The 26504-nt window shown below is 47.8% G+C and overlaps 10 protein-coding genes across 10 annotated transcripts; 6 read left to right on the top strand and 4 right to left on the bottom strand.

Annotated features, from left to right (window-relative positions):
* Positions 1-522: 522 nt before the first annotated feature.
* On the bottom strand, positions 523-2430 carry Pdw03_6936 (MFS transporter, putative; the record flags this gene model as incomplete). Its single annotated transcript, XM_014678915.1, has 7 exons — positions 523-1124; positions 1183-1236; positions 1295-1651; positions 1707-1829; positions 1906-2066; positions 2128-2317; positions 2418-2430. 7 exons carry the CDS (start codon positions 2428-2430, stop codon positions 523-525), a joined length of 1500 nt encoding a protein of 499 aa, XP_014534401.1.
* A 958-nt stretch (positions 2431-3388) lies between these two features.
* On the bottom strand, positions 3389-4069 carry Pdw03_6935 (FAD-dependent pyridine nucleotide-disulfide oxidoreductase; the record flags this gene model as incomplete). Its single annotated transcript, XM_014678916.1, has 2 exons — positions 3389-3998; positions 4062-4069. 2 exons carry the CDS (start codon positions 4067-4069, stop codon positions 3389-3391), a joined length of 618 nt encoding a protein of 205 aa, XP_014534402.1.
* A 1043-nt stretch (positions 4070-5112) lies between these two features.
* Positions 5113-6359, top strand: Pdw03_6934 (Glycosyltransferase, DXD sugar-binding region; the record flags this gene model as incomplete). Its single annotated transcript, XM_014678917.1, has 2 exons — positions 5113-5433; positions 5493-6359. The coding sequence occupies 2 exons, from the start codon at positions 5113-5115 to the stop codon at positions 6357-6359; spliced, it is 1188 nt and encodes a 395-aa protein (XP_014534403.1).
* A 285-nt stretch (positions 6360-6644) lies between these two features.
* On the bottom strand, positions 6645-7098 carry Pdw03_6933 (uncharacterized protein; the record flags this gene model as incomplete). Its single annotated transcript, XM_066101497.1, has 3 exons — positions 6645-6827; positions 6890-6904; positions 6958-7098. The coding sequence occupies 3 exons, from the start codon at positions 7096-7098 to the stop codon at positions 6645-6647; spliced, it is 339 nt and encodes a 112-aa protein (XP_065956580.1).
* Positions 7099-10095: 2997 nt separating this feature from the next.
* On the top strand, positions 10096-12665 carry Pdw03_6932 (Rhodopsin kinase; the record flags this gene model as incomplete). The annotated part of the gene is made up of 3 exons (XM_014678919.2): positions 10096-10248; positions 10299-12430; positions 12482-12665. 3 exons carry the CDS (start codon positions 10096-10098, stop codon positions 12663-12665), a joined length of 2469 nt encoding a protein of 822 aa, XP_014534405.2.
* A 1800-nt stretch (positions 12666-14465) lies between these two features.
* Pdw03_6931 (Beta-1,6-glucanase Neg1, putative) lies at positions 14466-16787 on the bottom strand (the record flags this gene model as incomplete). Its single annotated transcript, XM_066101496.1, has 4 exons — positions 14466-15067; positions 15127-15788; positions 15847-15864; positions 16684-16787. 4 exons carry the CDS (start codon positions 16785-16787, stop codon positions 14466-14468), a joined length of 1386 nt encoding a protein of 461 aa, XP_065956579.1.
* Positions 16788-17052: 265 nt separating this feature from the next.
* Positions 17053-18975, top strand: Pdw03_6930 (Transketolase, N-terminal; the record flags this gene model as incomplete). Its single annotated transcript, XM_014678921.1, has 1 exon — positions 17053-18975. The coding sequence occupies one exon, from the start codon at positions 17053-17055 to the stop codon at positions 18973-18975; it is 1923 nt and encodes a 640-aa protein (XP_014534407.1).
* A 2161-nt stretch (positions 18976-21136) lies between these two features.
* On the top strand, positions 21137-23089 carry Pdw03_6929 (Fungal transcriptional regulatory protein, N-terminal; the record flags this gene model as incomplete). Its single annotated transcript, XM_066101495.1, has 4 exons — positions 21137-21268; positions 21336-21691; positions 21757-22194; positions 22258-23089. The coding sequence occupies 4 exons, from the start codon at positions 21137-21139 to the stop codon at positions 23087-23089; spliced, it is 1758 nt and encodes a 585-aa protein (XP_065956578.1).
* A 1170-nt stretch (positions 23090-24259) lies between these two features.
* On the top strand, positions 24260-24550 carry Pdw03_6928 (ATP-grasp fold; the record flags this gene model as incomplete). Its single annotated transcript, XM_066101494.1, has 1 exon — positions 24260-24550. The coding sequence occupies one exon, from the start codon at positions 24260-24262 to the stop codon at positions 24548-24550; it is 291 nt and encodes a 96-aa protein (XP_065956577.1).
* Positions 24551-25514: 964 nt separating this feature from the next.
* Positions 25515-25930, top strand: Pdw03_6927 (uncharacterized protein; the record flags this gene model as incomplete). Its single annotated transcript, XM_066101493.1, has 2 exons — positions 25515-25580; positions 25634-25930. The coding sequence occupies 2 exons, from the start codon at positions 25515-25517 to the stop codon at positions 25928-25930; spliced, it is 363 nt and encodes a 120-aa protein (XP_065956576.1).
* Between the last annotated feature and the right edge of the window lie 574 nt (positions 25931-26504).

The raw sequence follows: 26504 nt of genomic DNA, 5'->3' as shown, positions 1-26504 counted from the left end.
GAGATAGTAGTAAGAAAGACGAAGTGACGGCGGCCGAGACGCATTTAGGTACAGTGCGGCTGACTCAGCCGCCCTCGCTTAGGCCCCACACGTGATACCTCAAGCTTCCATCTGTGACGACAGATGACTATGCCAGATTAGGAAATTTGATAGGGTTTCACTCCATAGATGCCTCTGGGCTTGCAAATTATTTGAAATTAATTTATGTCACATACAAAGTACGAGTGGGGATTGTAGGGTAGAGACATTAGTATATTTCAGCATCCACGAGAAGAGCAATGCCACTACTATTTTTTGAAAAGAAATATCGTAGGCCATTTAGCTCCAATGGGGAATCATTGAGACTTTTGATGCCGATGTTTTCGCTTGGGTATAGCCAGCTGTATATTCATCAAAGAAGCACGCATGATGTTCATCGCTCACGGAGTTTCGCAAAATTCGTAGGACAAGGTCCACAAAAGTTAAATGAAAAATGGTCCGTCTTGCAAAAGTTTCTAACCAACCTGGATCCTGGATGATTTCTCAGTAAGTGTACCGATATGTGGGTGCCAAATCGCCCAGATATTCCTCTTCATCCTCGGGAATCGTAGCAGGATCAGCAGAGGCGCGATCACGTTTCTTGTTCTCAAACCATAGGGCTGCCATGTAGAGCACGCACGCCAGACCAGCGAGGCAAATGAACGAGAGGCAGATGATATACCCGGTTCGAAAATCTGTGACTCCATTCTTCACGATAAAGGAATAAGTAGCGATGATTCCACCGATATTGCCGAAGCCAACCTGCCATGCAGTTCCTACGCTGCGTCGATGATGGCCACCTAGATTCATGGAGAACCAGCATACAATGACCGGCATGGCGCTGTAACAGCCACTGGTGAGCATGAAAAGAGCGCCGTATTGCGCACTATTGTTGTTATGGATGGTCAAAAGCATGATGAATCCGACAACGGCGATCGCCATTGGAATTATGGTGAACATAAATCTGTGTCGCAGTCGGTCAGAGCAGAAGGCGACTACCATTGAGAAGCCGAATGCTGCAGCCCAGGGAGGAATGGAGTAAAGCTGGGTTTTGATCGCGCTATAGCCGTAGCTCTTGATAATCGACGGCGCGAAGTATGCATATCCTGTAAGAGATTCAGTGATAACTCGGAGGGCAATCGAAGAAGGAAGTGATTTGCATACCATAAGCCGGGACAACCAAGCCAAAGTACATGAAGCCTCCGATAAAGACCTTGTCTGGAGAAGATTAGCGCGCTGTAATTGAATGCAAAGGGGTTATTCCAGCTGTACTTACAGTCCTTGAACACACCCAGAACCTCGCGCTTGCCCAAGTGAACGTTGTCAGCAGCCTTACCAACGTCCTTGGCCAACTTGGCACGCATGTATGTGCGTTCTTCCTCGTTCAACCACTTAACATCCTCGGGGAAATCAGCAATAAAGAAGAACAGGATGATCGCGACAACACTGGTTAAAATGCCCTCGATAATGAACACCCAGCGCCAGCCACTGTAGCCGCGCATGCCATCCATCTTTGCAATTCCACTGGCAAGCAGACCACCGAAAGCGCCGGCCAGTGAAGTGGAGCTAAAGAAGAAGCTGAAACGCTTTTGGGCCTCAGAGCGTGTGTACCACATGCCCAATAGATAGAAACCTGGAGATCAAAGTTGGCACCTGTCTTTGGCGTTCTTCTTGGTACTTGTACTTACATCCAGGGAACATCCCTGTCTCAAAGACACCCAAAAAAAACCGAGTGGCCATCAGTCCACTCCAGTTGTGTACTAGACCTTGGAAGAGCATCACCAGACCAAACATGAACATGCATCCCGACACTGATTCGAGTTAACATGCTGTCCTCGCCGTAATTATGCTTCGTTGTACGGGGTGCCAAGGGACCACAACACTTACGCCAGACATGGGGCTTCAACTTCTTGAGCAGAATGTTTGACGGAATCTCAAAGATTATGTACGGAACGAAGAAAATGGTGAGCGCGGTGTTGTATTTCGTTCCATCGGTGATGTTCAAATCCTTCTTAAGTCCGAGAATAGCGGCATTGCTAACATTAACTCTGGAGGTCGATGAGTCAGCTGCAAACAACGCCAAATCATATCAGCCAACGGTAGGCTTACCGATCTAAAAAGGCAAGTAAATACAAAATACACAGACAGGGCAGGATGTGCCAATCGACCTTGGCTTGCAACTTGCGCGCGGTGGTAGTTGTGAGAGGAGGGAGATCGAAGTCTGTGTTGGAACTGGTCTGACTTTCGCCCTTGTCGATAGGCTCTCCAGTATAGGAGGATGATTCTGCGCAAGGAAAGTCTTTTGAACGGTCAGCATGAGTCAACAACGATGCGCTGGCGTGCGCGCACTCCCTAAACTCTTTAATTAACGAAAGAAAGAAATCAAGGATCGAATATACCTGAGACACCCATGACGAGATGCCAGTTGTACTAGAACAACGCACAGCTGCTGAGAAGGAGAAGTATGAGTAAGAGGGAAAGTAAGGGGAAATTGTGACTTTAGAGGATCGAATCCTCAAGCGCAGGTTCGCCGCTCAAGGGATATTACCAAAATGCTACGCTAGATGCCAGGCCACAAATGTGGGGGGAACTTCCGGAATTCCGGAGAGGGAAAAAAATGACCAAAAGATGTACATGGCCAAAATAGGCGAGTTGAAGGATACGAGTCACAAAAGGTGAATCATCTTTGGATGTATGACCGGTCGATCGAAGCCCGATCTCGGCCTATAGCGCGCCAATATGCTGTCCGGTACTTTGATTCATGATTTTTTCAACAGTTGCTTATTTGTGATCGGGAAGACCTCAGAAATATCCATAACAAATGAAGCTTGTGACTTTCAAATCTTATACTTTGCCCTTATAACCGAGTGCTCTGTGGAAATTTTGTCGGTCTCGTTTCCCCGCAAAATTGCTGCCAGGTCACGTGCTCTGAAAATGGGGTCCGACCAAATCTCCACTCAGTGGAACTGCGGGGCCTCATTCTTCAGAGTTGAACTCAGTTAATCTGTGTGTCTGTATCTGGCTTTGAATCTGGCACATATTATAAATTAAGAACAGCTCCTACACTATAAGAACCAAAAAACAAGAATTTGCCACTCCACAGGCCCTCCGTGGTCCATAGCCAATGGTCTCGACCTTTGATCAGGCACACGGGGAGACTGGGTAACATGAAGCCTATAGCCGCGCCAACATCTTTACAAGATCCAATTGACAAAAGTTGATTTCCACGAGTGTCCTCCTTCAACAAATGATCGGGACCAACGGCACTTTCGTCCAATCCCTCAGCAATGAGCCAACCCCGTTTAATGTCCCCACATGGAGTGGGGACTGTATCTACGATGCTGTGCACGGCCGGACGCGCATGCCGATCTCATATCACCATTGCGTAGACTCGTGCACCAACTTTGTCTACTCGCAGGGTTGATACAGTAGTCTCTACCGAGTCACTAGCCGTGAACGGGGACTCGTGGATAAAACAGATATTAGGTGCCACACAAATAGCCGGGACCAAAAGGACGACTTCGAGTGTTTTGCCATCTTCTAAGGTCACCGTCGCATGGGTCATCAGATCCCTCTCAGTCCCTGCACCAGGTGGTGAGATGGTTACAACACGTGCGCCCTGAGTCACTGTCACACCAATCCATGCGAGGAATCCCTCCGACTCGTTCGCGATCGCGGGCCGCAAGACGGGGAGGATCCCTGAGCCCACCGCCACTAGGGTAATGCGGACCTTAAGATTCTCCAGTTTGGAGCTGAGCCAGCCAGCGCAACCGTTGAGACATTCACCTAGCATGCCGGCCGTTTCTACTCCGGCCAGACTTCTGTCTGCAATGGCAACGTGTTTGGCATTGGGGAGAGCTGCGCGGATGGCATTCAAGGTCGTGCGCAGGGATTCAGAGTCCCTGTTTAGACCTAGTAGGGGCGACTGGGTAGATGTGCCAGTGCCAATGACAAGTGCATGGTATCCAATCTTCTCGGCACTGAGTTGAGAGGTAGCAAGCTCTGAGGGTGCTTCTCTCTTCAATCAATTTTGATTCTCCAACCCTTTCATCGAACAGACTTGACAAGTTTCTCTGTAGGCAGGAAAGTCTCTGTCTTCCAGAGATGAGCAAAAAAACCAAATACCAAGAGTACGACAATGTGTGGCTCAGCTATCTTCGCACCATTTGTCTTGACGCTGCAGTATCACTCCACTTTAATCCAGAAGCTCCCTTTCAATGTGGTCTCTTCTCTGTTGCCTGCGACATCAGAGTATTATCCGGCTGCACTTCAATGTGGGTTTCTTCCTCTAATGAATGTGCTGTGTAAACGTATGAGCCTCCTCCGACCATAACTTTCTCGGTCTCTTGCCCTTAGGAGACCGATATTACCCACGAATCAATTTCGTCAGCGATCGAGTATGCAGTATAAAATGGTTTTCCTTGGCGCCTAGATTTAGCTACTCAACATTTCTTGTTCACTGTTAATCTCCAGTTTTGGTTGGTCACGGTCCTTGGTGTAAATCTCCCTGAAGCGATCGTTATAACCATCCAGGTGAACCGCTTGAAACACCAATCCAGTCACCCCTGAAGATCAACTTTACTAGACCCATCTCATCTCTATCCAACCCATGAAATGCGGCAGTCCCCTATAATCTGCGAATCTTAGCAGGGCTATCCTTGTCTAGTATTGAGGGATCGACCCGAAGTGGGCCCCGCCAAACAAAGCACGAGCAAAGTGGGTTTGTACAAGTTGACAAGAAATCAGGAGCTCTCGAGCATGTCAGATGCAGGACATCCAGGGGCTGTGACTGGATACTTAATGCTTGGCCTGGCACGACTTTTGATTTGCCATTCTGATTCTGATTCCCTCTCTTCTCTTCCCTTTCTTTATCTTTTCCCTAGGTGATGACGATCACTTTAAACACCACATCTGGGCTTCCTCTATACGGCGTTTTCCCATCAAAGGAGTTCACAGTTATTTAATCCCATTTTCTCCATTCTTCCACCCACCGTTCTCCGCTTTCATTTTGCCACTACCATGATGAGCCTGAGAAGAATCAGGGTGCAGGCGTCTAGATTTATGTTCACTCGTCGTGGGGCGTGTGTTATAATTATGACTTTGATGTGGTTCCTCTTTGGTCATCTTCCAGATCCTCCGTCCACCCAGAACAATACTCGTGCAGACCGACCACCCCCAGAGCGTCAAGTAGCGGACACGCCACGATTTCTCTATCGCTCTCCCTTTCGAACCAATCCAGATGTTGAATATGAAAAGCAGCTGTCAAATGCCCTGGAGAAAGTTGAAAATGCCGTATTAGAAAGCCAGGAAAACAACCAACCCGAAGATAGAATCTGGCAGATTGCGAAAGATGAAAAGCACAGGGGAGACGACTCAAGGATCTTCCAAGGGAAAAATAAGGAGTGGAAATACACGGTAACTACCTCGACCAGATACTGCAGAACTTGCTTGACTTCAACTAAGAAATTACAAAGTTAGTCACTGATACAAAGGCCATCGCGTTCGTGACCAAGGAGCTATCTGCCATTCCCGAAATCGCAGCCACATACAACTCCTACCCTCGCAATGTCCTCCGAGCAGATCTCCTCAGGTACCTGCTTCTCTGGTACTACGGAGGGTTCTACGCAGATATCGATGTCTTCCCGGCTCAGACCATCAAGACCTGCCCAGCACTAGAACCCTTCTTCGCAGCCGCCCCTGACGAATACACCCAACGCAGCAACCCCGATGTGTCCCTCGTGGTTGGAATTGAAGTCGACGAGCCATACGCTTCACGACAATTCATGCACGACTGGCACTGGACAAGGAGCTACGGGCTGATCCAGTACACCATGTATGCACCGCGACGTTTCAGCCCGCTGCTCCGCGAGACCATTGTGCGGGTCTTGGCACATACCAGACACTACAAACGTGGTCACAGCAGCTTTTTCCCCAATCTGGCGTATGACGAGAAGACTATCTTAGGGGTTACAGGACCCGATGTCTTCACCGATGCAATTCTTGACAAGCTTTCTTCCTCGCTTCCTTTGACACATCCGTTCGTTCAGCAATCTGTCGACGCAGATGTGGAGATAGGGGATCTTCTCTCTCCTGAACTCGGGGAGTTGAAGGAACGGGTAACGTGGGCTCCGTTTCATCAACTCCGGGATCCTGTCTGCATCCAGGCTGGCGAGGCTGCCCCGAATGAATCTATGGGTGGACTGTGTATATTGCCCATCAGTGTATGGGGGAATGGGCAGAGACATAGTCAGGCGGGAGGGTTTAATCACCCTAATGCTTGTGTCAATCATCGATTTGGGCGGACATGGAAGAAGGGGTGGTGGGAGTATATTTTTGGGTGAAGCTTTCTTCAATAGAGATAGCTTTGATAGTTGAACATACTTGAGATAGATCAGGTAGTGTAGCATCTTGCTCTTTCAATTCATCTCTTTGTAATGGGTTTGCACGCAGTGCTGGGGAATCGGAGATGAGCATAAAGGACAAAACCAGTATGAGTGTATTGGCAAGTGAGAACTATCGACCAGGGAGCAAAGGAAAGGACTGTAAGAGTCTTTAATACCCCGAGAAATATTCAAACAGCATAATCTTGGTAAAAGCAAGATCCGTGCTTTGATCCCCCGAAGCAATCAATTGTAGCACTGGCAGCCTTCCTTCTGGGGGTTCTGGCAACGGGCCTGGTTGACAGAACAGCCCCCACAGAATGCACATGTATCAGGAGAATAGCAGTTCCCCTCTCCTACAACACAACTTCCATGGTGGCCAACACACTTGGTGCACGCGTTGGTTGCTCGGCCCTCAAGATCCCTCGCCTAAAGTAAACATGTTAGAGAGTTTATCTTTACACACAAAGGGGAGTTAACCAGCTATATACCTGGACCAAGCTTTGCTGTATGGAGTCAGTGATCTTGTATAGGAGGGCTCAAAGGGTCGAGAACTCACAGGCTCTCCGTACATGATATCCTCGCCAGATTGGTAAATTTCAAGTTCGACCCCGTCAGCGGTGAAAATACCGCTCTGTGCAGCCGATGCCATTGCAATGAACAAGGCCGTGATTGCAGCGCCTTGGATGAATAGTCTCATTTTGAAAAAGAAGTTGAGGGTCTTGGAATTGAAGCTGAAGGGATGAAGTGGTTCGAGAAATGGAATGGATGTTGGATTTGAATAAGACCAGCAGGGGCCTTTTATATCTTGTAGTTGCTGAGTCCAAATTAGTTTGCACCCCTCTGCTGGCAGGGAAAGTATGCAACTCTCTAGTTTAGGTGACCGGCAGTACAATCAATCCTTCGACGCATGACGGGTAAGTCTGCCTATATTGAGGGTAGAATTGGCATTGGTAGACACTTCTAGGCACCAAGAGCGTCGGATTCGGAAGTAGACGGACGCTTCTCTGAGGATCGTCAACTCGTAAGCCTTACCCAGTACTCGGCAGGCTCGTTGCTTTTTCTAAATAGCTTACTTGGTGTTTCATTGGTCATGCTCTCCGTGACAGTTTAGCAGTTTGCTGTTATCTCTGACAAAAATCTTTTGGTTTCTCCCGGGTGTCCGGAGATCCAACCCAATCGCAAATGGGCGAGGTCTTGCGATGGAGATTCCCCTAAAACCCCTTTGAAGGAACGCCCTCGAGAATCCAGATTCCCCATAGAGAACAGATGATCCAAGTTTGTTTTCAATACCAGTCAAATGAACGTTCTGTCAACAATTTTAATAGAAGGGACTGCGTTCTCACGACGGGATCAAGGTAAGCTGTTCATATTCCCTAAGATGATTAGGGGTGTTGATTGACCATGTCATTGAAAGAAAAAGCCATAGTGATGGTAATGCGAGTGATCTACAAAAAGATGGACGGGCTCAAACTCTAGGACTGAAGGTAAGACCCAAGTCTTTGAATGTATCCAATAGCAACCCTGAAAATACGGACTGATGCAGAAGCAGGCACAAAATAAAGCTGGCCATGTGGAGATGGTAACACAAAATCATGGATCCCTACACCTGTGGCCTAGTGAGGTGGTTACGCAAGGAACTATGCCGTTGATCACTATTTAATAGCCGGAGTGCCGCGTAAATGCAAAGATTACCCCATTTTTGCGGAGCCTTGCTAAACTAGGATGTGACTACTCCGTACAGCGAATGAGGGTAACTTCACCGTGATATCGGCTAAACGTAATTATATTGACTAGTGCTTATGCCACTAAAAACTGCTCCGTAGTCAGGAGAGAGATGCCGGATGATAAGTGGTAATTAAATTGACAAGAGCGTGTGTGCCCAAATTGTGTAACTAAATGGAGGTTGAAACGCAAAAATGGGTTTGTCAACTGCTATTATCTCCTTATGTTTCTCCTCTATAATCCCCCTTTAATCATCAATCCTTGGGACAAAACAGTAGTTAGAGGTTGGCCAAGAGTCGTGGAAGTCCTCTGTAACAGGAACAGAACCCCCCAGATTTCGGGATAAAAACAAAACCATGAAAATCCATATACACCGGATTTTAGGCCGCGCAAGTTGGATTTCCCTTTCCGTTTTTTTGCTCTCTGAGTAACGTGTTCGGTAAGCGAGTGGGCCATGTAAGCCAGTGGGCCACCCAACCCAACCTACCAATTTCAAATATGAATATATCAACCAAAACGCCAATAAATTAAGTATACTAAAATCATCTATCTAGCTAGGCATCTATTAATCTTATGTCCTATTTCTCCACAATCACTACACTTTGGGGGGGGGCCCGTATACGTGGTTGTAAAGCCGGCGAAGGGCTTCTTCGTGGAGGGAGAGGAGGTACTTCAATTGCTTCCACCGGCTCAGTTATCAATTGAGAAGCTTCTTGAACTGAGAGGCCTTCTTCAACAGGTATCTGCCTCCGGGATCTAGTACGCTTTTGCTTCTGCTTCTCGTTGGCGGCGCGTAAATCCTTGTTTCTTTGGCGAGTAAGATAGCACCTTGCATTGTAAGACGGAAGCCTTTTACAAGCTGGTTTAATGCACGATCTGACGGGCTAGGTGGGCTTCGAGATCTTGCACGAAGTAAAGCTTTGATTGATGAAGCTTGACGACATAGTTCTTTCTCCGTAAAGGGGGTTTTTGGGGTCAAATCCCGGCTTGATTCACTCCCCCGGCTGGCTGGGGGGGGGTTCAAAGCCGAATATCAAGCTTTAAAATCACTCGGTCGGGTGCAAATGGTACTAAACTAGCTGCTCCGAAGCGCCAATCCTCTAGGAGGCTGTTAAACCATGAATTAATAAAGACTTTGCCTTTAAAAATCACACACGGAGGAAGCGCCCACCCAGAAGCATTCGTACATTCAACCACCGTCACCTATTCACGATTTCTAGGTTATAAAACCAACCTCCGACCGTAGTATTCACTCCTCGTAATAACCTTCGCAGTTATAGTCAATCCTATTGCAAAACCAGTCTTATCACAGTTATAGATATCATTAGGGTCGATTCCAAATTGAAGGACTTTTGAACCAAATCAAACCACTCCCCAATGATTTTAGGATCTTCGCATCTCGCACGCTCGTAGTTATATCGTTTCGAGAATCGGGAGGATAGGAGAGGATGCCGTTTCACGAAGTTATATACCTATTTCTCGCCGACCGAAAGAACCGGGGTAGTTCCACGCTTTTGAAGAAGAAGATCTGCTATTTCTTGTACTATAGAGGGCCGGGGGGCTGATCCACGAGAATCCATAGAGATGATCCATTTCTGAAGAGATTCCTCTTCAGTATCGGTCAATTTATGAGAGTTGGCGCGAGAAATCGCGCGGTGTTGTATACCATTCAGGCGGGTAGAAAGGGTGGATCTTGGGACGTTAAAACGGCGCGCCACTTCACGAATTGAAGAGATTTCTTGATTTTTAAAAGCCTGGATAGCTAATAAATCCTACCCTCTTGCTCTGCTGAATTGCTAGAGGATCGGGATCGAATTGGTGGCATAGTGGGTGGTTGAACTAACTAAGTGCTAATCAATGGACGCGTTTTGGGTAGGGTGGCCAGCTCGCTCACCGAATACGTTACTCCTGATCGCTGCCCTTTTAATCCCGTGTCTTCAAACCGAACCACCATGAACACAGTAGTACCGTCATGGCTGACGATGTCTTAGAAAGACTGATACAAGAGAGTCCCATTGGAAATGGACTCGATGGCTTTCGGACATCTTTCCTTTCGATCTGTGAAGGGAACAGCCTACCCTGCACACTAGACGCGGTCAATCATCTCACGCAAGAAGGGAAGGACGTTAACAGCATTGTGGCTATCATTCATCTAACGGTCATACAGATATTCAGAATGTCACACTTGACCTATTATTTGCTTTGCGGAATATTTCTGCAACTCGAACCCTACCATCGAAAACAAGTCCTGGAACTCTTCAGAACGACCTCCGGAGATTGATATCTGCGGCTGCCTCCGAAACGTTCGATTTCTCCCGTATATATCCCCTCTTAGCTGCTATTCTTGCCTGCAACCCCGAGAGCAACATTTGGAACTGTGTCTATAACGCAGTCAACGAACCCACACCCTCTCCCCGAGCGATTGCTTCCTCTCTCCAGCAAACCCCATCGAATATCAGGACGAGTAGCTTTGCGAACTCCTCAGAACACCGCCAAGATATCGACAAGGTCCTTAAGTCCGAGCTTGGGTGTCTTTACGTTGGGCTCCCGCATTTTCGCTCAACATTTTTCGACGCTATCAGTGGTCTTCAAAAAGGATCCGAAGCTGTTTTCCAAAGATGTATAGAGGGCAGCGATCCGCTTTTTTTTTGTGGGTGGAAAGGATGGCCGAAGGACGCAAACCAGGAGAAGGTTTTGAGTTGGTTTGTAGATCTGAGCAAGAATCTGGCAACGATCTCGGCAGACTACAACCCTATGACAGCACACCTACGAAGACCGCTGGCACAGCCCAACAAGCCCATTCAAGGCTCTACGGCAGAGCGCAAGCTAGACATCGGCTTCGTGAGTGACGCCGATGCGAATAAGGACACCCACTGCCATTGGTCGCAGATTCTTGTGCCGGGAGAGCTAAAAAGCAACCCAGCAGCCGACACGGCTTCCAAAGCATGGCTTGACCTGGGTAGATATGCCAGGGAAGTCTTTGCGGCCCAGGATACCCGTCGCTTTGTTCTAGGCTTTACCCTATGTGGATCCTTGATGAGAATATGGGCGTTTGACCGTCTTGGAGGAGTTGCATCCGAACGGTTCGATATAAACGAGGATGGACTTCAGTTTGTGTTCACTATTCTTGGATTTATGTGGATGAGCGAAGAGCAACTTGGATTTGACCCTACCATCACCAAACAGGATGGCGAGCGTTTCATCGAGATCGAGCGGAACGGCCAAACGGAGCGGCTCGTCCTTGAGAGACTCATGAACCGGGTACCCTGCATTACAGGTCGAGCAACCACATGCTGGAAAGCGCACCGTGAGGCGGAACCTGGGATTCCACTCGTTGTCAAAGACTCATGGCAATACATAGAGCGCGACGAAGAAGGGGAACTTCTTCAAGAAGCCACTGAGCGCGGGGTGGTCAACGTCGCGCGGTATTATCACCATGCGACTGTTCGTATCCGTGATCAGGATGACGATGTCCAAGGCAACGTTCGAGGGGACTTAGATATCAGGGCCGCGAGCAACTATCGGCCAGAACGATCGGCGCCTTCGACTGGCACGGGCACAACCGATGGTCCGCGAAAGAGCCGCAGCAGCGGCCAATCTAACTTGAAGCGCTTTTCCAGTCAAACTGGTGTTTTTTTGCGACCTAATAAGCGATCATGTTCAGCATCTCCTACCAAGGCATCTATCAATCCACTGCCAAATCGAGTTCATCGGCGTATCGTCCTACGCGATTATGGGAAACCTATTTACAAGGCAAGCACTCGTACGGCTCTGCTTGCCGCGCTAGAGGGTTGCATTGTAGGACATCAGTCTTTACAAAGAGCAGGAATACTCCATCGAGATATCTCAATCAATAATCTCATGATCAATGAGGACAAAGAGAACCCGTCGTGGCCGTCGTTCCTAATTGATCTAGACCTGGCCATCAAAGAGCGGCGGGTCGGTGTCTCGGGGGCGAATGGAAAGACCGGCACGAGGGCCTTTATGGCGATTGGCTCACTTATGGGCGAGAAGCATTCATTCATGCATGATCTCGAATCATTTTTCTGGGTGGTTTTTTGGATATGTATCCACTACAAGGGACCGGGTAATGGAAGGGTTGTGCCAAGATTTGACGATTGGAACTTCGTGGATACGGAGGTTCTAGCTGATTTGAAAAAGGGAGCGATATCTGACGAAGCCGATTTTGTGAAAACCGCGAATGAGCACTTCACAGAGTACTATAAGCCACTGATACGATGCGTCAACAAACTCCGGAACGCAGTGTTCCCTCATGGAAGGAGGTGGACTAAGGTGGATGCAGTATTGTATGATCGGATGAAAGAGATTCTGAGGGGTGCTCGAGAGGACTAAGATAGTACAGGGTCTCACTGGATAAATATGGACGATGCGGCTGATGACTTCATGGGTGACCTTGATGAGGATGAAAACAAAGACACGCGGTTCAATCAACGGCGATTTGATAAATTTACAGAAAAGGCTAGCGAGCTTAGTTACAGTGAAGACGAAGAGGAAAAGTCTGCCAATGGCATTCGCCGCTAGCCAGACGCTATACATCGCCGTAATCAACTCAATTACCGAAATCTCGAGCCGAAGTCTAGGTTAGAAAGCAATTGGACCGTAGCGCAGGATGCTTCGTCTGTGGATGATAAGGATATGGCTTTCGTTCGCGCTCGACGCTCAGATGACGAACCTAGAATTATAGCAGGCACTTCAAAAATCTACTGATAGTGTTCAAGATGGCCGGCGATGTTTTCCAGATATCTCGCTAGCGACCCGACCCTACTCAATCCAGTGTATTCTTAAAGGTTGGCTCATGAGCCATAAAATGAAAACACACCAAAAAAAATTACAATTTCCTATTAGTTCTCGGGTTCGTGCGTTTTATATCTTACCAAATTATCCTCTGACAGAGCTGCTGCATTGCCGGCCCAGTTAATCGCATTACGAATACTAAAGTTACATGATCAACAGGAGATTAGATAGTGCGAATATATTTCAGCTTTTATCTTTTTTACTCATCTATCATGCGCAATTTCCCGCGAACTTTGTATATAGCCAGTGTTAGATGAAACTGTGTGCAGCTGATACTCTTAAATGCACTCCACCTTATCTTGGCCTTCATATTTCTTTGCCTCGCTATTTTGCTTCCTCCACATACGGGAATAAAGGCCATTGTTACGCACTGCCTAACTGGTCACAGTTATGTTGGAGCTTCCCTGATTATACTTGCCTGTGCTGATCCTCCAACGTCAACGATCTGCCTCTCAACCGAGCTGTTGCTGCGCACAGTCTTATTCCAGCCTAAGTCCTTTTGAGGGTATCGAGGAACGATGCCAGGTAGAGCGCCGAGTAGATCTATACCGCAGTATTGGTCTGCTCGTAGGTGTTGTCAAGTGATAATATAGTTAACGAGTCAACGTGGTTCCAAAGGTAAACACAAGTAACAATGTAGGATTGAAGACAAAGAACTAAACTAAGTACATGGAATGGTGCCCTTATATATCTGTCGAGATGTGTGGTGCCACCATGAGATAGGTACAAATGCCTCAATGGTGCCACCTCTGAAACACCAAACGTTTCAGAGTTCTTCGCTTCCTACTCCCTGGGTGACTCCCCTGGAGTCACTGCTGACAGATAGATCTATTGGCTCTTGGTGGCCCATCTGTGTACCCGGTGGGGCACCACTGATTGGTGACGGGTAGGTCCGTAACAGCTAGATATAATGATATAGTAGAGCGGCGCGATAAAGTAGCAGTTAAGGACTATCGTAGACATAAGTAGCGTAATTAGGTTAAAAGTCGATAGCGTGAGTGTAGAGCTAAGGGCGATAGTGACAACTATTAAGGGGTAGTAGAGAAACGCGACAAGATTATAGGCCGCGGTCTAGGTATGATAGACTCGTTCTGATGTGGACTGCATGGCCATTGCAGGACAAATTTCAAAATAAAATCAGTCATACGGTGAGTGTAAATAAGTTGGTTGGCTGATATGAAGAAGAAGAGAAGAAATCATTGCCCAGGAACAAGTCTTTGGGGGGACTGTGAGGGGGGCCCATCACGGTCTCATATAGCGGCATGGTTGCCTGCGGAATGGTCTCATTTGCCTTTGCAACATACGCGACTACGAAAATGACAGAGATCAGAGTGGCACTAAGGGATGAGTTTCTCTTGGTTCGGAGTGAGTCCAATATATTTGGTCCTATCTCGAGTGGGAGTAGCCGGATAGGTTGTCTTGATAATACCAAGAAATGTATCAAATTTCGGAGATTCCAAAAAATGCGAATTTTTTGAAGGTCCATTTTCAAGAGTCTCGCATCTCAGCCAACAACGCCCGTCTCCCTCATGCGACAGGAAGCACCCAGGTTGTCACGGACTGACTTGGAATGTTGCCACTCCACTGCTGGCCACTACTAGTGGAGACAGTAACATAAATATCATTACTGAATGTATTTTCAATAACAACGGTGCGAGTTCCATCTGGATTCAGCGAAGCAACAGATTGCACTCCCCCATTGGAATACGAGTAGCTCCCGGTACCACTCAGCACAATTGCACCCGGCGGCATGAACTTGCTGAACTGAGCCATCATGTAGTAAGCCGGGTTGAAAGTATATCCGCCGTTGGAAATGGTCACAAGGCCTCGACAGTTTCCACAACCGCCACTGGACAGATGCGGGCCATCTTGATCATTTGTGCCAAGTGTCCAGGCAGTAACACCCGATGCCCAGTTTTGTAAAGGCCCCATGGTGAAATCGGCAGCTTGGTTCCACGATGCGGATGCTGGGGTCCAGCATTCTGACATGTATTGCTTGATGTTGGGGTTTGTCTGATGGAACTGGGTGAGGACTGTCCAGTCTACATTGCTGGCATAACAGTGCCAGGCAACCGAGTCGACATACTGACTAGCACCGTTGACAACATTCTGAGGGTAGGATGGCACATCTGACATTCCTCCGTTAGCAAATGGAGTCCTCGTAGGGACCAGATTATCGAGAGCATACCAGTGTTGTGATCGTATGCCCAAACTTTGGTGTCTAGGCCGGCTTGAGCGAGAGCCGGGCCGATGTAGTGTTGGATCAACTGCGCAGACTCGTAGTCATAGACATACATTGTAGGATATCCAGCTTGGCTGTTCAAAGGCTCGTTTTGAATGGTAATCGCATCGATGTGGGCGCCGAGATTTTCATAAGCCTGGATGTATTTGACGAAATATTGCGCAAAGGCACTGGCATAACCAGTACTTCCAGTGCCTCCGCTAGTCAAGTAGCCATCGTTGAGGTTATTGTTATTCGTTGTACCATCAATCGCACCATTCAGCTTCATCCACCCGGGAGCACTCCAGGATGAACCAAAAATCTTCAAACTCGACTGAAGGGACTTCATCTTAGCCAGCATCTTAGCCATGGCATTTCCACGGTCACCTAGGTTAAAACTAGACATAGATGTATCCACATTATTCCCATTATCGTCATAGGTATACGCCGGGTCACCAGACAGGTCGGAAGCACCAATCGTATGACGCATCAAAGCGAATCCAGCACCGGCGCCAGTCATCAGCTCGTTGAGCAGTTGTTGCAGCGTGGAACCGGATAGTGTGTTGAAGGAGGTGACTGTGGCGTCGGTAACAGCGGCTCCAAAGCCCACGATTGTTTGTTTGTGTCCGCTAGATGTATCATCGATACTTAGCTTCCAGGTTGATTCGGAGCCTGGATTGCCCTTGCCTTGAACCGGTGCCGCGACTGACGAGAGCTTATAAGTGCCATCTGAGTTTGAAGCGTAGGCTGATGCAGTGTTTGCTCGCTTCCCAGGTGATGCCTCTGCTAGCACTGAAAGCAGGAGTACAGGAAGAAGAGAGGGAAGCATGATTAATGATGTTTCTCAAGATGGGATTGTAGAAAATGTCTATCTTTTGAGGTAGACTAGACATGTAAAATCTCGGAAAGGCCTGTCTATATATTTTCATAAACGGCAATCTTACATAGGTCTCACATAGGCTGCTGTACCCGGCTATTTTCCTAAAAATTAGTGCAGCAGTTCCTTGAGTAGAAAACAAGCAAAGATGTCGTAAGACTCATAATTTCCGCCACAAGCTGACGAGAAATACCACGGTATCACCGACTAATGCAAGCCACATTTTCCCCAACGGATCCCCGATAGCTTGCCTTCTCTGTCTCGGGTTTTTTGAGTTCGAGGCATCTTCAAGTTGAGTTGCTTAGAATACCATTCCGTGGTAAGTACATTGCCATTATAATGCTTTAAAGGGTGGTTGACTGCATGATCTAGCTGCTTATTCGGGGCGGAATTGCCTGGAAACGGCGTGCAACAATAGGCTGAAACGTCGTAAAAGCATTGATCTACAGGAATAAGAGGGCCAAAGCGACAGCCACAACTTTGATGTGGGAATTATTAGGTCGGAGCGGAAGCGAGAAGCAGCGTATAAATCTTCGGAAAAAAATTCCCTTGCTGTATTAAACCCAAGAAAAGAGAGGAGGGACCCAAATGACGGATCAATTCTGCATCAAGAACTAGATCGTTGAAGTGAATCCAATTTTACACACCTGCTGGCATCATGGTAGGGCACACTCGTGGCAGGGAAGGTCTCCAGCCCTAAAATGCCCTGCACGTGGCTGCCATGATCAGTTGTGCAGGACATTTCAATCATTTTGTGAAAGAATTTACGGATCAGTGAAATTATGCAGAACCTTTGGGGAACAGGTTGAACTTGTGAGAGAAAGTGAAAAAAAAAAGCAAAGAATGCAGGTTGTTGGACGCCGAAAACAGGTCACCTCCAGCATTGCTGTGCTTATGACGTCAACATGCTGGGAACTGGAGTTTCACAAGTTTTAACGGCAGTAAACCCTTTGTTGCACCCAGTGTGCTCTTCGAACTTCGTTCACTGGAAAAAGTCTTGAAAGTGAATTTACACCATGAGTGGCCATACATTCCCTGTCGATCTCAAGCAGTTCAAGCAGCTTAAGCTTGACCCGAAGACCCCACAGCTATCAGCCGAGCAGAAGAGCGATTTGCAACACAATGTAAACATTTTCAGAGATGCCATCATTGCATTCACAGCAACGGGTGCCGCCCGTGGTGTTGCGGGTCACACTGGAGGTCCCTTCGATACAGCTCCTGAAGTCTGCATCTTGCTTGCTTTCATCAATGCCAACCCTAGCAAGTGGGTCAATGCCTTGTATGATGAAGCCGGCCACCGTGTCGCCACACAATACCTGCTAGCTGCATTGGATGGCAAAATCGAGCCGGATCATCTGCTGAACTATCGTGCTGCCGACTCCCACCTCCCCGGCCATCCCGAGCTCGGGTTCACCCCCGGCATTAAGTTCAGCTCCGGTCGTCTGGGCCACATGTGGGGTATGGTGAACGGCATTGCTATGGCCAACAAGTACAAGAATGTGATAATGCTGGGATCTGATGGATCCCAGCAAGAAGGAAACGACGCCGAGGCTGCCCGTCTTGCCGTCGGTAGAAACCTGAACGTTAAGCTTTTCATCGATAACAATGATGTCACAATTGCCGGGCACCCTTCGGAATATCTAAAGGGCTATGAGGTTGCTCGGACCCTTGGTGGACATGGGCTGAAGGTCCTTCGCGCCCAGGGTGAGGATCTCGACTCTCTATACGGCGCTATGTGCGAAGTCATCAACCACAACGGTCCAGCCGCCGTTGTAATCGACCGCAAGATGGCCACTGGTATTGAGGATATCGAGGGAGAAACACACGCGCATGATGTCATTCCCGTCGAAATTGCTCGTAAATATCTCACCAAGCGCGGATACAGCAAGCAGCAGCTTGCTTTCTACGATGATATCAAGCCTGGCTCAAATCCCCACACATACAAGGGTTCGAGCAAGGACAAGGGTGCGAACCGCATCATTTTCGGCGATGCTGTGAACGCTATTCTTGACAAATTGAGCAAGGAGGAGGCTAAGCGTCGCGTCATGGTTATCGACTCCGACTTGGCAGGCTCCACTGGCTTGAAGGCCATCGGCGCTAAACACCCCGAGTCCTTTGTCCCATCCGGTGTCATGGAGCGCGGCAATTTCTCTGCTGCTGCTGGTTTTGGATTTGGCAGCAATGGAGAGCGCCAAGGTGTTTTTTCCACCTTTTCTGCATTCCTAGAGATGTGTATCTCTGAGATCACCATGGCCCGCCTGAACGACTGTACCGTTCTGTCACACGTCTCTCATAGCGGTATCGACGAGATGGCTGATAACACCTGCCACTTCGGTCTGAACCATTTCTTCGCCGACAATGGCTTGATGGATGCCGCGAGTACCGCGCTGTACTTCCCTGCCGATGGCGAGCAGATGAAGGCTGTAGTTAACGAGGTCTTCTGGAACAAGGGCTTACGCTTCATCTTCTCTACTCGTGCCAAGGTCCCTTACATCTTGAAGGAGGGTACGGACCAGAAACTCTTCGGCGAGGGCTACAAATTTGTCCCGGGCAAGGAGGAAGTCATCCGCAAGGGTTCCGCTGGTTACATTGTCTCGTATGGTGATATGCTCTACCGTTCGCTTGATGCTGTTGAGAACCTGCGCGCGGAGGGGCTTGATATCGGTCTGATCAACAAGCCTACCCTCAACGTGGTCGACGAGGAGACCATCAAGATCTATGGATCTTCACCCTTCGTCCTGGTTGTTGAGTCAATTGCACAGAAGACTGGTCTCGGCTCTCGCCTGGGTACTCACCTCCTTGAGCGCAATTTCACACCCAGGTTCAAGTCTATGGGGGCCATTAAGGAGGGCTGCGGTGGTCTGTACGAGCAAGTCAATGCTCAGGGCCTCGGACCAAGCGATATCATCGCCGCGATTAAGAAGGTGTCTGGAAACTAAATCGTCAAATGTCAATACGTAACGATCTTTTCATGTAACAATAATGAAAGATCATTTTTCAATGTCTCGGCCACTGGTTTATCCTACTCAATTTCCTCTTCGTCATTAAGACCAAGATCTCAGAGCTCCCAAACTCTACCTACCTGCCCAATCCATCAGTCTCAGATATAGAATTACAGCATCGACAATGAAAACAGTGATGCAATACTTAAAAAAGGCCACAAAATTTTTCCACATGATCGTCCAAATCGTTGCCTATGTCTACTGTCGGGTATCTAGGAAAAGCACACCCAGAAGCCGCCGACGCTTGACTGAGCCAACAAAGGCTTCGTTGACTGATTCTTCGCTGTCCTAATCTTGAGCGAGTCTAGTAACAACTTCCTCTACTACCTTCTCTCCCCCGGGACCGACAACATCTCCAAACCCTGTAAGTCAAATCTAAACTGACCATAATATCTAAAAGTTACTGAAACAATATAGCCCGGTTGTCTAGTATATTTCGTGGCCAAGGAGCCTTCTCGCATTACGGTCTTAACTCGAAAAATGGGCACAGTGGAAGAGTTCCATTTGTTATCAACACCCTCCTTCTTGGTAAGTGATACATCTAAAATGATTGGAAATGAGCGGAGCTAATTTTGCTCTTCACATCTTTCCTTTTGGTCAATTTGGCTTAGCGAATCGTGCAATCTGCGAAATGCAATTTATCAACGACCGGGGTTTGTAATCTGCGCAAAACCGAACCAGAATAATCTTGAATACAATCAACACGACAGAAGCCATCGCAAAGAGGGCAATGATTCAACAAATGCTCCATATGCATTTGGAACCACCCCATTGCAGGGCAAGGAGCAAGAAAACTGATTTGGCTTTGGAGTGATTAGGGTTCCTCTTAGTCACTGGTAGTCCGAGAATCGTTGACTAGCAGTGGTATAGGTTATTCAGCTTGTCCACAGAGTATCTGGAGGATATGATGCACAGGTTGCATTGATGGGATTGCCGCTTGTGGGACCCAAAAGTGACCTTCATGGCTGGAGAGGAAGCACACATGCACTCAAACTTGGAAAGTGAATGAGTTGGCCGTGAGCCTGGCCTTCTTGGCTACAAATTTTCTACATAATCTCAAATTGAAGCAAGATATGACAATGGGATTCAACATTTGAATTGAAGTTTCCAATGGATCCTCCAGATCCGCAAGGCCTGAATGCTGGGCCACGCCAAGACATCAGTCACGTTCACTCATTAAGAAAGAACTTCTAAGCACATCGAGATATGTACTGGGACAGCCCCGTAACCGCCGGTAATTGCGATAAGCAGGCTCATAATAGATATATCTTTGTAGCTACATAGCCCTGGAAAGAAACAAGGCATGATGCAATCATGAAGACAGCAAACCAGATGAATACGGTAGGCGGTATGATTCTGCCGAAGCGGAAGTTGTTATGCACTTGACAAGTAGCTCTGTCGCCCTTCCGGGCATATGGTCAACTGAAAATATACAGAGAAGATTAGCATGGCCCCTGCACTAAGGATGACACGCTTAATCAAAGAGAAGCTCCCGGTTCTTTTCTCTTCCACCTTTTATATTGAAGTTATGCGGCGGAGGTCTATTTGCAACGATATGATTGGCCCTACTCTGTTGGCGGTCACGTGCCAGGCCCCATAGTCCCTTGTCGCAGGTGCGAAACCGACCAACGGCGATTGCAGAATTTTTTCTTCCTATCCCATATTGCCAAACTGGACATTACTTCAAGTGTGGAAGTAGTCTCTCCAGTTAGACATGGACAAACACAAAATACAACATACAGCTCTCCACACAGTAATGCAGTTCATGGCTTGGGAAGTCCATGGACTACCCACAGCCGGACCCACTCTTCCCCATGGAATTTCCTTCAGGCAACGGCAGATCTTCCACCAGACTGTTGGATACAGGTAGATTGAAAGTTGATAAATCACATGATGCAGGTCACCTAAGTTTAAGAGAGCTCACTTTCTTGTCATCTCTCTATGCTCTCCTCGGAAAAGGACAGAACTCGATTCTGACACATTCCAAAGGCTTTGCTGAGGGGAACGCGCCGCGGGAATCTCCATCAATCCCAGACACATTGACAAGCAAGATGGAAAGTGGAGACGAGCGACCCTACCGGTCTCACACAAAGCCAGCATGCATACCGTGCCGACGAAGGAAATCGCGATGCAAAATGGAGCCCCATATCGCGGCGTGTCTGATGTGTCGTGCGCACGGCACACATTGTACATTTCCCAACGCGAGACCAAAGGCAACACCCCAAAAGAGGTACTCTACGGAGACAGGCCTAAGATTGCCACACCCAAATTTACGATCGCCAATCACAGGGATCCAGTCATATAGCCGACCGCCCGTCGTAGCCACTTCCCCGCAGTTCTCAGTTGTCGCACAGGCCCAGAAGGACCAGGATACACCGCTGTCTCTTGAAGCCGATGATGATAATCCCCATATCCTCGGTCCGGCAGTGACGGGGGATAATCATGTCTTGGCGGACTATCTGTCTAACATTTCGGGTGGCCAGGGAATTCGTGAAATACGTCCCGTCGAGCCGGGTAGTTCCTCGTCGCCGGTCATATTCACGAAAGTGCAGAAAAGGCCGCTGGGGCTCATGGTCAACTCCAGTCCGGCATTGCATAAGCTACAGACTATTGAAAAGCTTGTAGAGCCATGGGGACCACATCTGATCGACATGTGGGTTACCCTAAATTTTAGAGTGGTATTCTGAAGAAGATTTGGAAACTAAATATTGCAACTAGCTATCTGAAAAAGATCAACCCTTGCCTCCCACTACTTGAAGAAAGCTCCTTTCGAGCACAATACACAAATGCCAGGCATCGCATTTCTCCTGCACTTTTGGCATGCCTGTATGCCCACGTGCTTACCCAATGGCAACATGATCCCCTTCTATCACATGAAAGGTGCCCAGATGTTCGTTTTGTCTGGAATCTTGCTATTGAAGCCTCGTGTTCCGAGCTGCACGCCTCAGCCGGAATATCCACAATAAAGGCCATTCTCCTGGACGTTGGGGGCCGTCCAACTACATCTATGACCGGCAACGGGGTAAGACTTGGTTCGGCTATTGCATTGTGCCATTCCCTAGGCCTGAATCGAAACCCACTTCCGTGGGATATCCCACGGGAAGAGAAGCACCTAAGAATGAAGATTTGGTGGTCCATTTTACTCCATGATCGCTGGTATGTTTTCAAGAGCGAACTTCTCAAGTAGTGGGGGTATCGTAGGAACTCACCATCGAACAGGTCAAGCCTTGCTTATGGGACTCCTCCCCATATCAGAAGATCACAATATGACGTACCGCTACCAATCCCCGAGTACCTGTCAGATTGGGAACGAGATCACGAAGCAAACGCAGTGTTCATTGAGCTCATGAATTTGACTAACGTGTTAGACCACTGTCTTGAGCAAGTGTATAGCATCCGAATCGAGACCCAAGGACCAACCAGGAATCTGGAACTCGAGCTGAACAAATGGGTGGACTCGCTCACAGGAGACATTCGAAAAATCATCATCCGCGGCTCAAACTTAAATATCCCTGGTGCTTCCAACCTGCGTCTGGCATATCTGGCGACGAGACTCCTCCTCCGGCGCATCGAGCTAGATCGCGAGCGGCAAGCACCACACTCAAATGTAGAGCACATGGCCAACCGAGTTATGGAGGCGCGTAGGACTGCGGAGGACATAGTGATTCTGGTCCAGGAACTCGGAGAAGCACAGTTGGGCGACTACTGGCTACCTGTCGTCGCATTCACATTTTCGGCAACGGTCACGTTTCTGATTCGGTGTGCACTAGAGACAGAGCAGGTAGCCGGTCTTGCACAGAGTGGTTCTCTGCGATTGGCTAGTGACCTTTTGGATTCGTTGCGATTGCACCGTAAGAACTTTGGGTGGGATCTGGGTGATATTTGCCTCGCGCAACACTCCGATATCATTGACAAGTTGTTGAAATCAGAGCCACCTGCGGAGAACACAGGAGAGACGAATGTGGAACTACGTCAGCCTTTCGTGCCGGAAATGGCTTTTGTTGATGATATGTTTCCGAGTACTTGGGACATTCTACAAATTATGGAGTGAAAGAAAGTACTCATGGACGTACTTTGCAACGCTTTGGTCACGACCCACATACTTTGCATGTGGAGCAATTTTAAGGCAAGTATAGACACGGGCGCACGGATAAAAATGACCATGTAACTTGTTTCATTTGTGCATAACTGGCTATGTTGGACATAACACCAAATTGTATCATGGGCGCGTGGGTTGAAAATTCCAACATTTTGCAAATAGCTAGCCTGGTGAACCGAATAGGGTCTTATTGCCGTGGACGCATACTTTACCAGAGGAGACTGGCACCAAAATTTTACCCCAATGGTGCATTTAAAGACTCTATCAACGGCTCGACTAAAGGTTCAACTCCATGTGGAGCACTGTAGTTCCTACTAGATCTCAGCCTCAAGTGCAACGGCCTGGGAACCTCCTACCACCCTGATAGTCTGAATATCCGGTCTAGTCGGACTTTCTTGTCCAGGAAATGGTCGACTATCTAAACAAGACCAAAGTCTCAGGCTTTTATCAGGCCAGGATAGCACATTATAGGCTTTAGCACCGAGGCATATCATGACATAAGCCTCTCGGGCTTCTGGCGCTCGTTGGAACCAGTTCCTTGGCCAAGGTATAAAGTTTCCTATGGAAGGCTGTCTCACTGAATATAGCAATGGTAATGTTTCATGGTTCCGGTCACTAGCTATCTGATCACGTATATAGACATCTCCGCGAAAGAATCGCGCAGCTAGAATCAAATTTAGCAGTAGAGAAGGTGATCGTATTATCTTTAGATTAAAGGGGCATCAAAATAGCATAGTAGTGGAACGTATCAAGGTAGTTGACGTGTCGATTAACATCTTCATATCAACGTAGTCCACACAGCCACAGAGCTGAGCTTCACAACCTCGCCTCTAGAGTTTGAGGAATTAGCCGAAAACAAATTCACAACACAATAGCTTGATCTAAACGCCCCCTACCGACTCGCTCGATCTACTGAAGATACAGAGAGGTTGCTCTTCGAGAACGAACCTTAAATTCTTATTCTTTGATCGTCAAATCACCCTTAGATGGTCCTCCGAGGGTGCCTGAAAGGTGGGCAACATGCAGGAACCATGTGAAAAGATGCTTGTACGATGGTGCGAGCCTTTCACCGCCTGATACAGTTACGAAGCTGTCAGCGAGACGTACGTCGAGACCCCCAAGATGGACGCAAGTAGGGTTCCTGTTGATAGCAGCATTGTCTCCTTCGAGGTCAAAGACAAATTTCCCAGTGCCGGAGGTCACGAAAACAAATTATGTGATACCCGCGAGCAAAATGTTGTCGAGACGGCACACATGTTACCATCAGCTCTCCCTCCACATGAGCTTGCACTGGCTACTGGTTTTCGCAATGCGATATTACATGTCGGGCCCAAGTTGCGCAACTCGAGCTACCACTGCTCCAAGATGTGGCATGACGCGGATGGACTCGTCGACCTGCAGCTCAAAGTGTAGACAGCCACAACAACACAACCCAAGAACGTCTTCCGGCTCGAAAGACATTCCCGCTCACCCGGCTGGCAAGAAGTTGAAGCTACTGCACGTACAAACAGCGTATCTTGCTACAGCATCTCCCTTTTTGGACACCTTGGCCGACAAAGAGTGCATCGTGTCCTTGTCTAACCCTTTCCTTAGCGGGCCACAATACAACATTAACAGCTGCTGTTTGTCTTGACTCAGAAGGGAGGTGTCTATTGGTTTGGTGATATTTGCGTAGTAGCGTTGCGATCGGATCCGCAAATCGCCAGCCAAGAAGCACACCTTGGTGCCCACGCCGTGGAAGGTGTCAGTACCCTGGAGGACGGTGAGAAAATTCTTGATTCTAGTATAGGACAAGTGTGTGGCAATTTTGTTGTCTTCGTCCTGGCTATTTCGCGCAAGAGCCGCAAGGAAGCGATGCGCACTGGTCGAATGATCAAGGGTCAGGTTAAGGAGCACACGGATGGTTTCCCAGGCTTTTTTTTTCCGAAGGGCTGGAAAGGGCATCAAGATTACAATCGACAGGCTGTACCATGTAGTTACCTTTTACGACAGGCATGGAGTAGCATGAGGGCTTCAACAGCTCTGAAAGGTCATATGAGTTGGAATGGAATTTATGCAAAATGCATGCAGATAAAGATCCACATACTTTTGAATAAAGTATCCAAGAATTTATCGAATTTTTGAAATCCAATTCAAGTCCTCTTGATTGCCGATTGTATTCACTGCCTCTACAACATTTGTAATGTGAAATGTGGATATCCCATAGACGTTCTTGATTCGTTGGCTACATCGATGGAACACAACTAGAACCACGGGTCAATGAGTACTCACCCATGGATTAGTTTTGCTATAACCCGGTTTTACTGTAGTTCACAGCAGAACAACGGCTTTTCAATTTTTTTCCTTGGAGTTGAGACGTGAGTTGTGACACGCGAGGATGCCTGTTGACGGCGGCTCCGCGGCCAAAATAACGAAGAGACGAACGTCTTCAAGCGACCCCTCGGTAAGGCTCATTACTGGAGAGGACAAAGAAATCAGACCAATGATGATAATAAGGAGATCGTGGCTCAGTTCGAAAGAGAATATAAGTCCTCGGACGCAATCATCCTATTCAGGCATTGGTCCAGGCCGACCAAAAGGCCCCGTACAATCGGGCAGTGGTGCCGTTTGGGTGCTAGCATCTACATTGTTAGAACGGCACCGGACTGCATCTCCCTTGCGGTCAAGTCGCTGAAAGAACTCCTCTGCGAGGTAATTGCCACTCCTCCAAGCCGTTACGAATCCCTTCCAGCAACCTCTAGTATTGTTCCGGATGCACTTGTTGAGAACCCCGACTTCCGGTCTGCTGGTTAACACTTGGCTATTCCATCTACTAAGGATATTTTGGATTGATCCCATTCTATTGTCAGCTACCTCTATACAGCATGAGGGATGAGTGAATATATCATGAACTCGACTTTACAAGGTAGATGTGATGATGATGATGACGATGAATTCATTGACCCGATTTAGCTCGCTATTACATTTTTACAAGGTAGATCATACTAGGATACTCGGCCGCCTATGAGGCCTCGTGACGTCTTCTTAGGTATTTTTAGAGGTCGTTTCCATTTTTTTTTTTTTTCAAAAGAGATTTTCTCCCTTGAGATAGGAAAAAGGCTTAAGATTTTAAGACACCTGTAGTGCTCCGTATATTAAATTAGTGACAATCATGGATTGAGGAATTGAGTTGAAAAATTGAGCGACCAATGATGGTTGACTGGATGGATTTGCCACAATCCCTTGAACGATAGTCTCTGATGGACCGAAGGTCGTAAAATTGTACAATTTTGCCGAGGTGGCTGATCAGGTCGAGACTAGGTAATGGAGTCTGTAGATCATTAATTGCAGCTGACGAAGTTCGTCCTAACACCTCCACTTTCTAATA

Source organism: Penicillium digitatum, chromosome 2 (assembly GCF_016767815.1).
Source record: "Penicillium digitatum chromosome 2, complete sequence".
Taxonomy (NCBI): domain Eukaryota; kingdom Fungi; phylum Ascomycota; class Eurotiomycetes; order Eurotiales; family Aspergillaceae; genus Penicillium; species Penicillium digitatum.
Note: the sequence above shows the minus strand (reverse complement) of the source record. Positions and strands in the feature narration are given on the sequence as shown.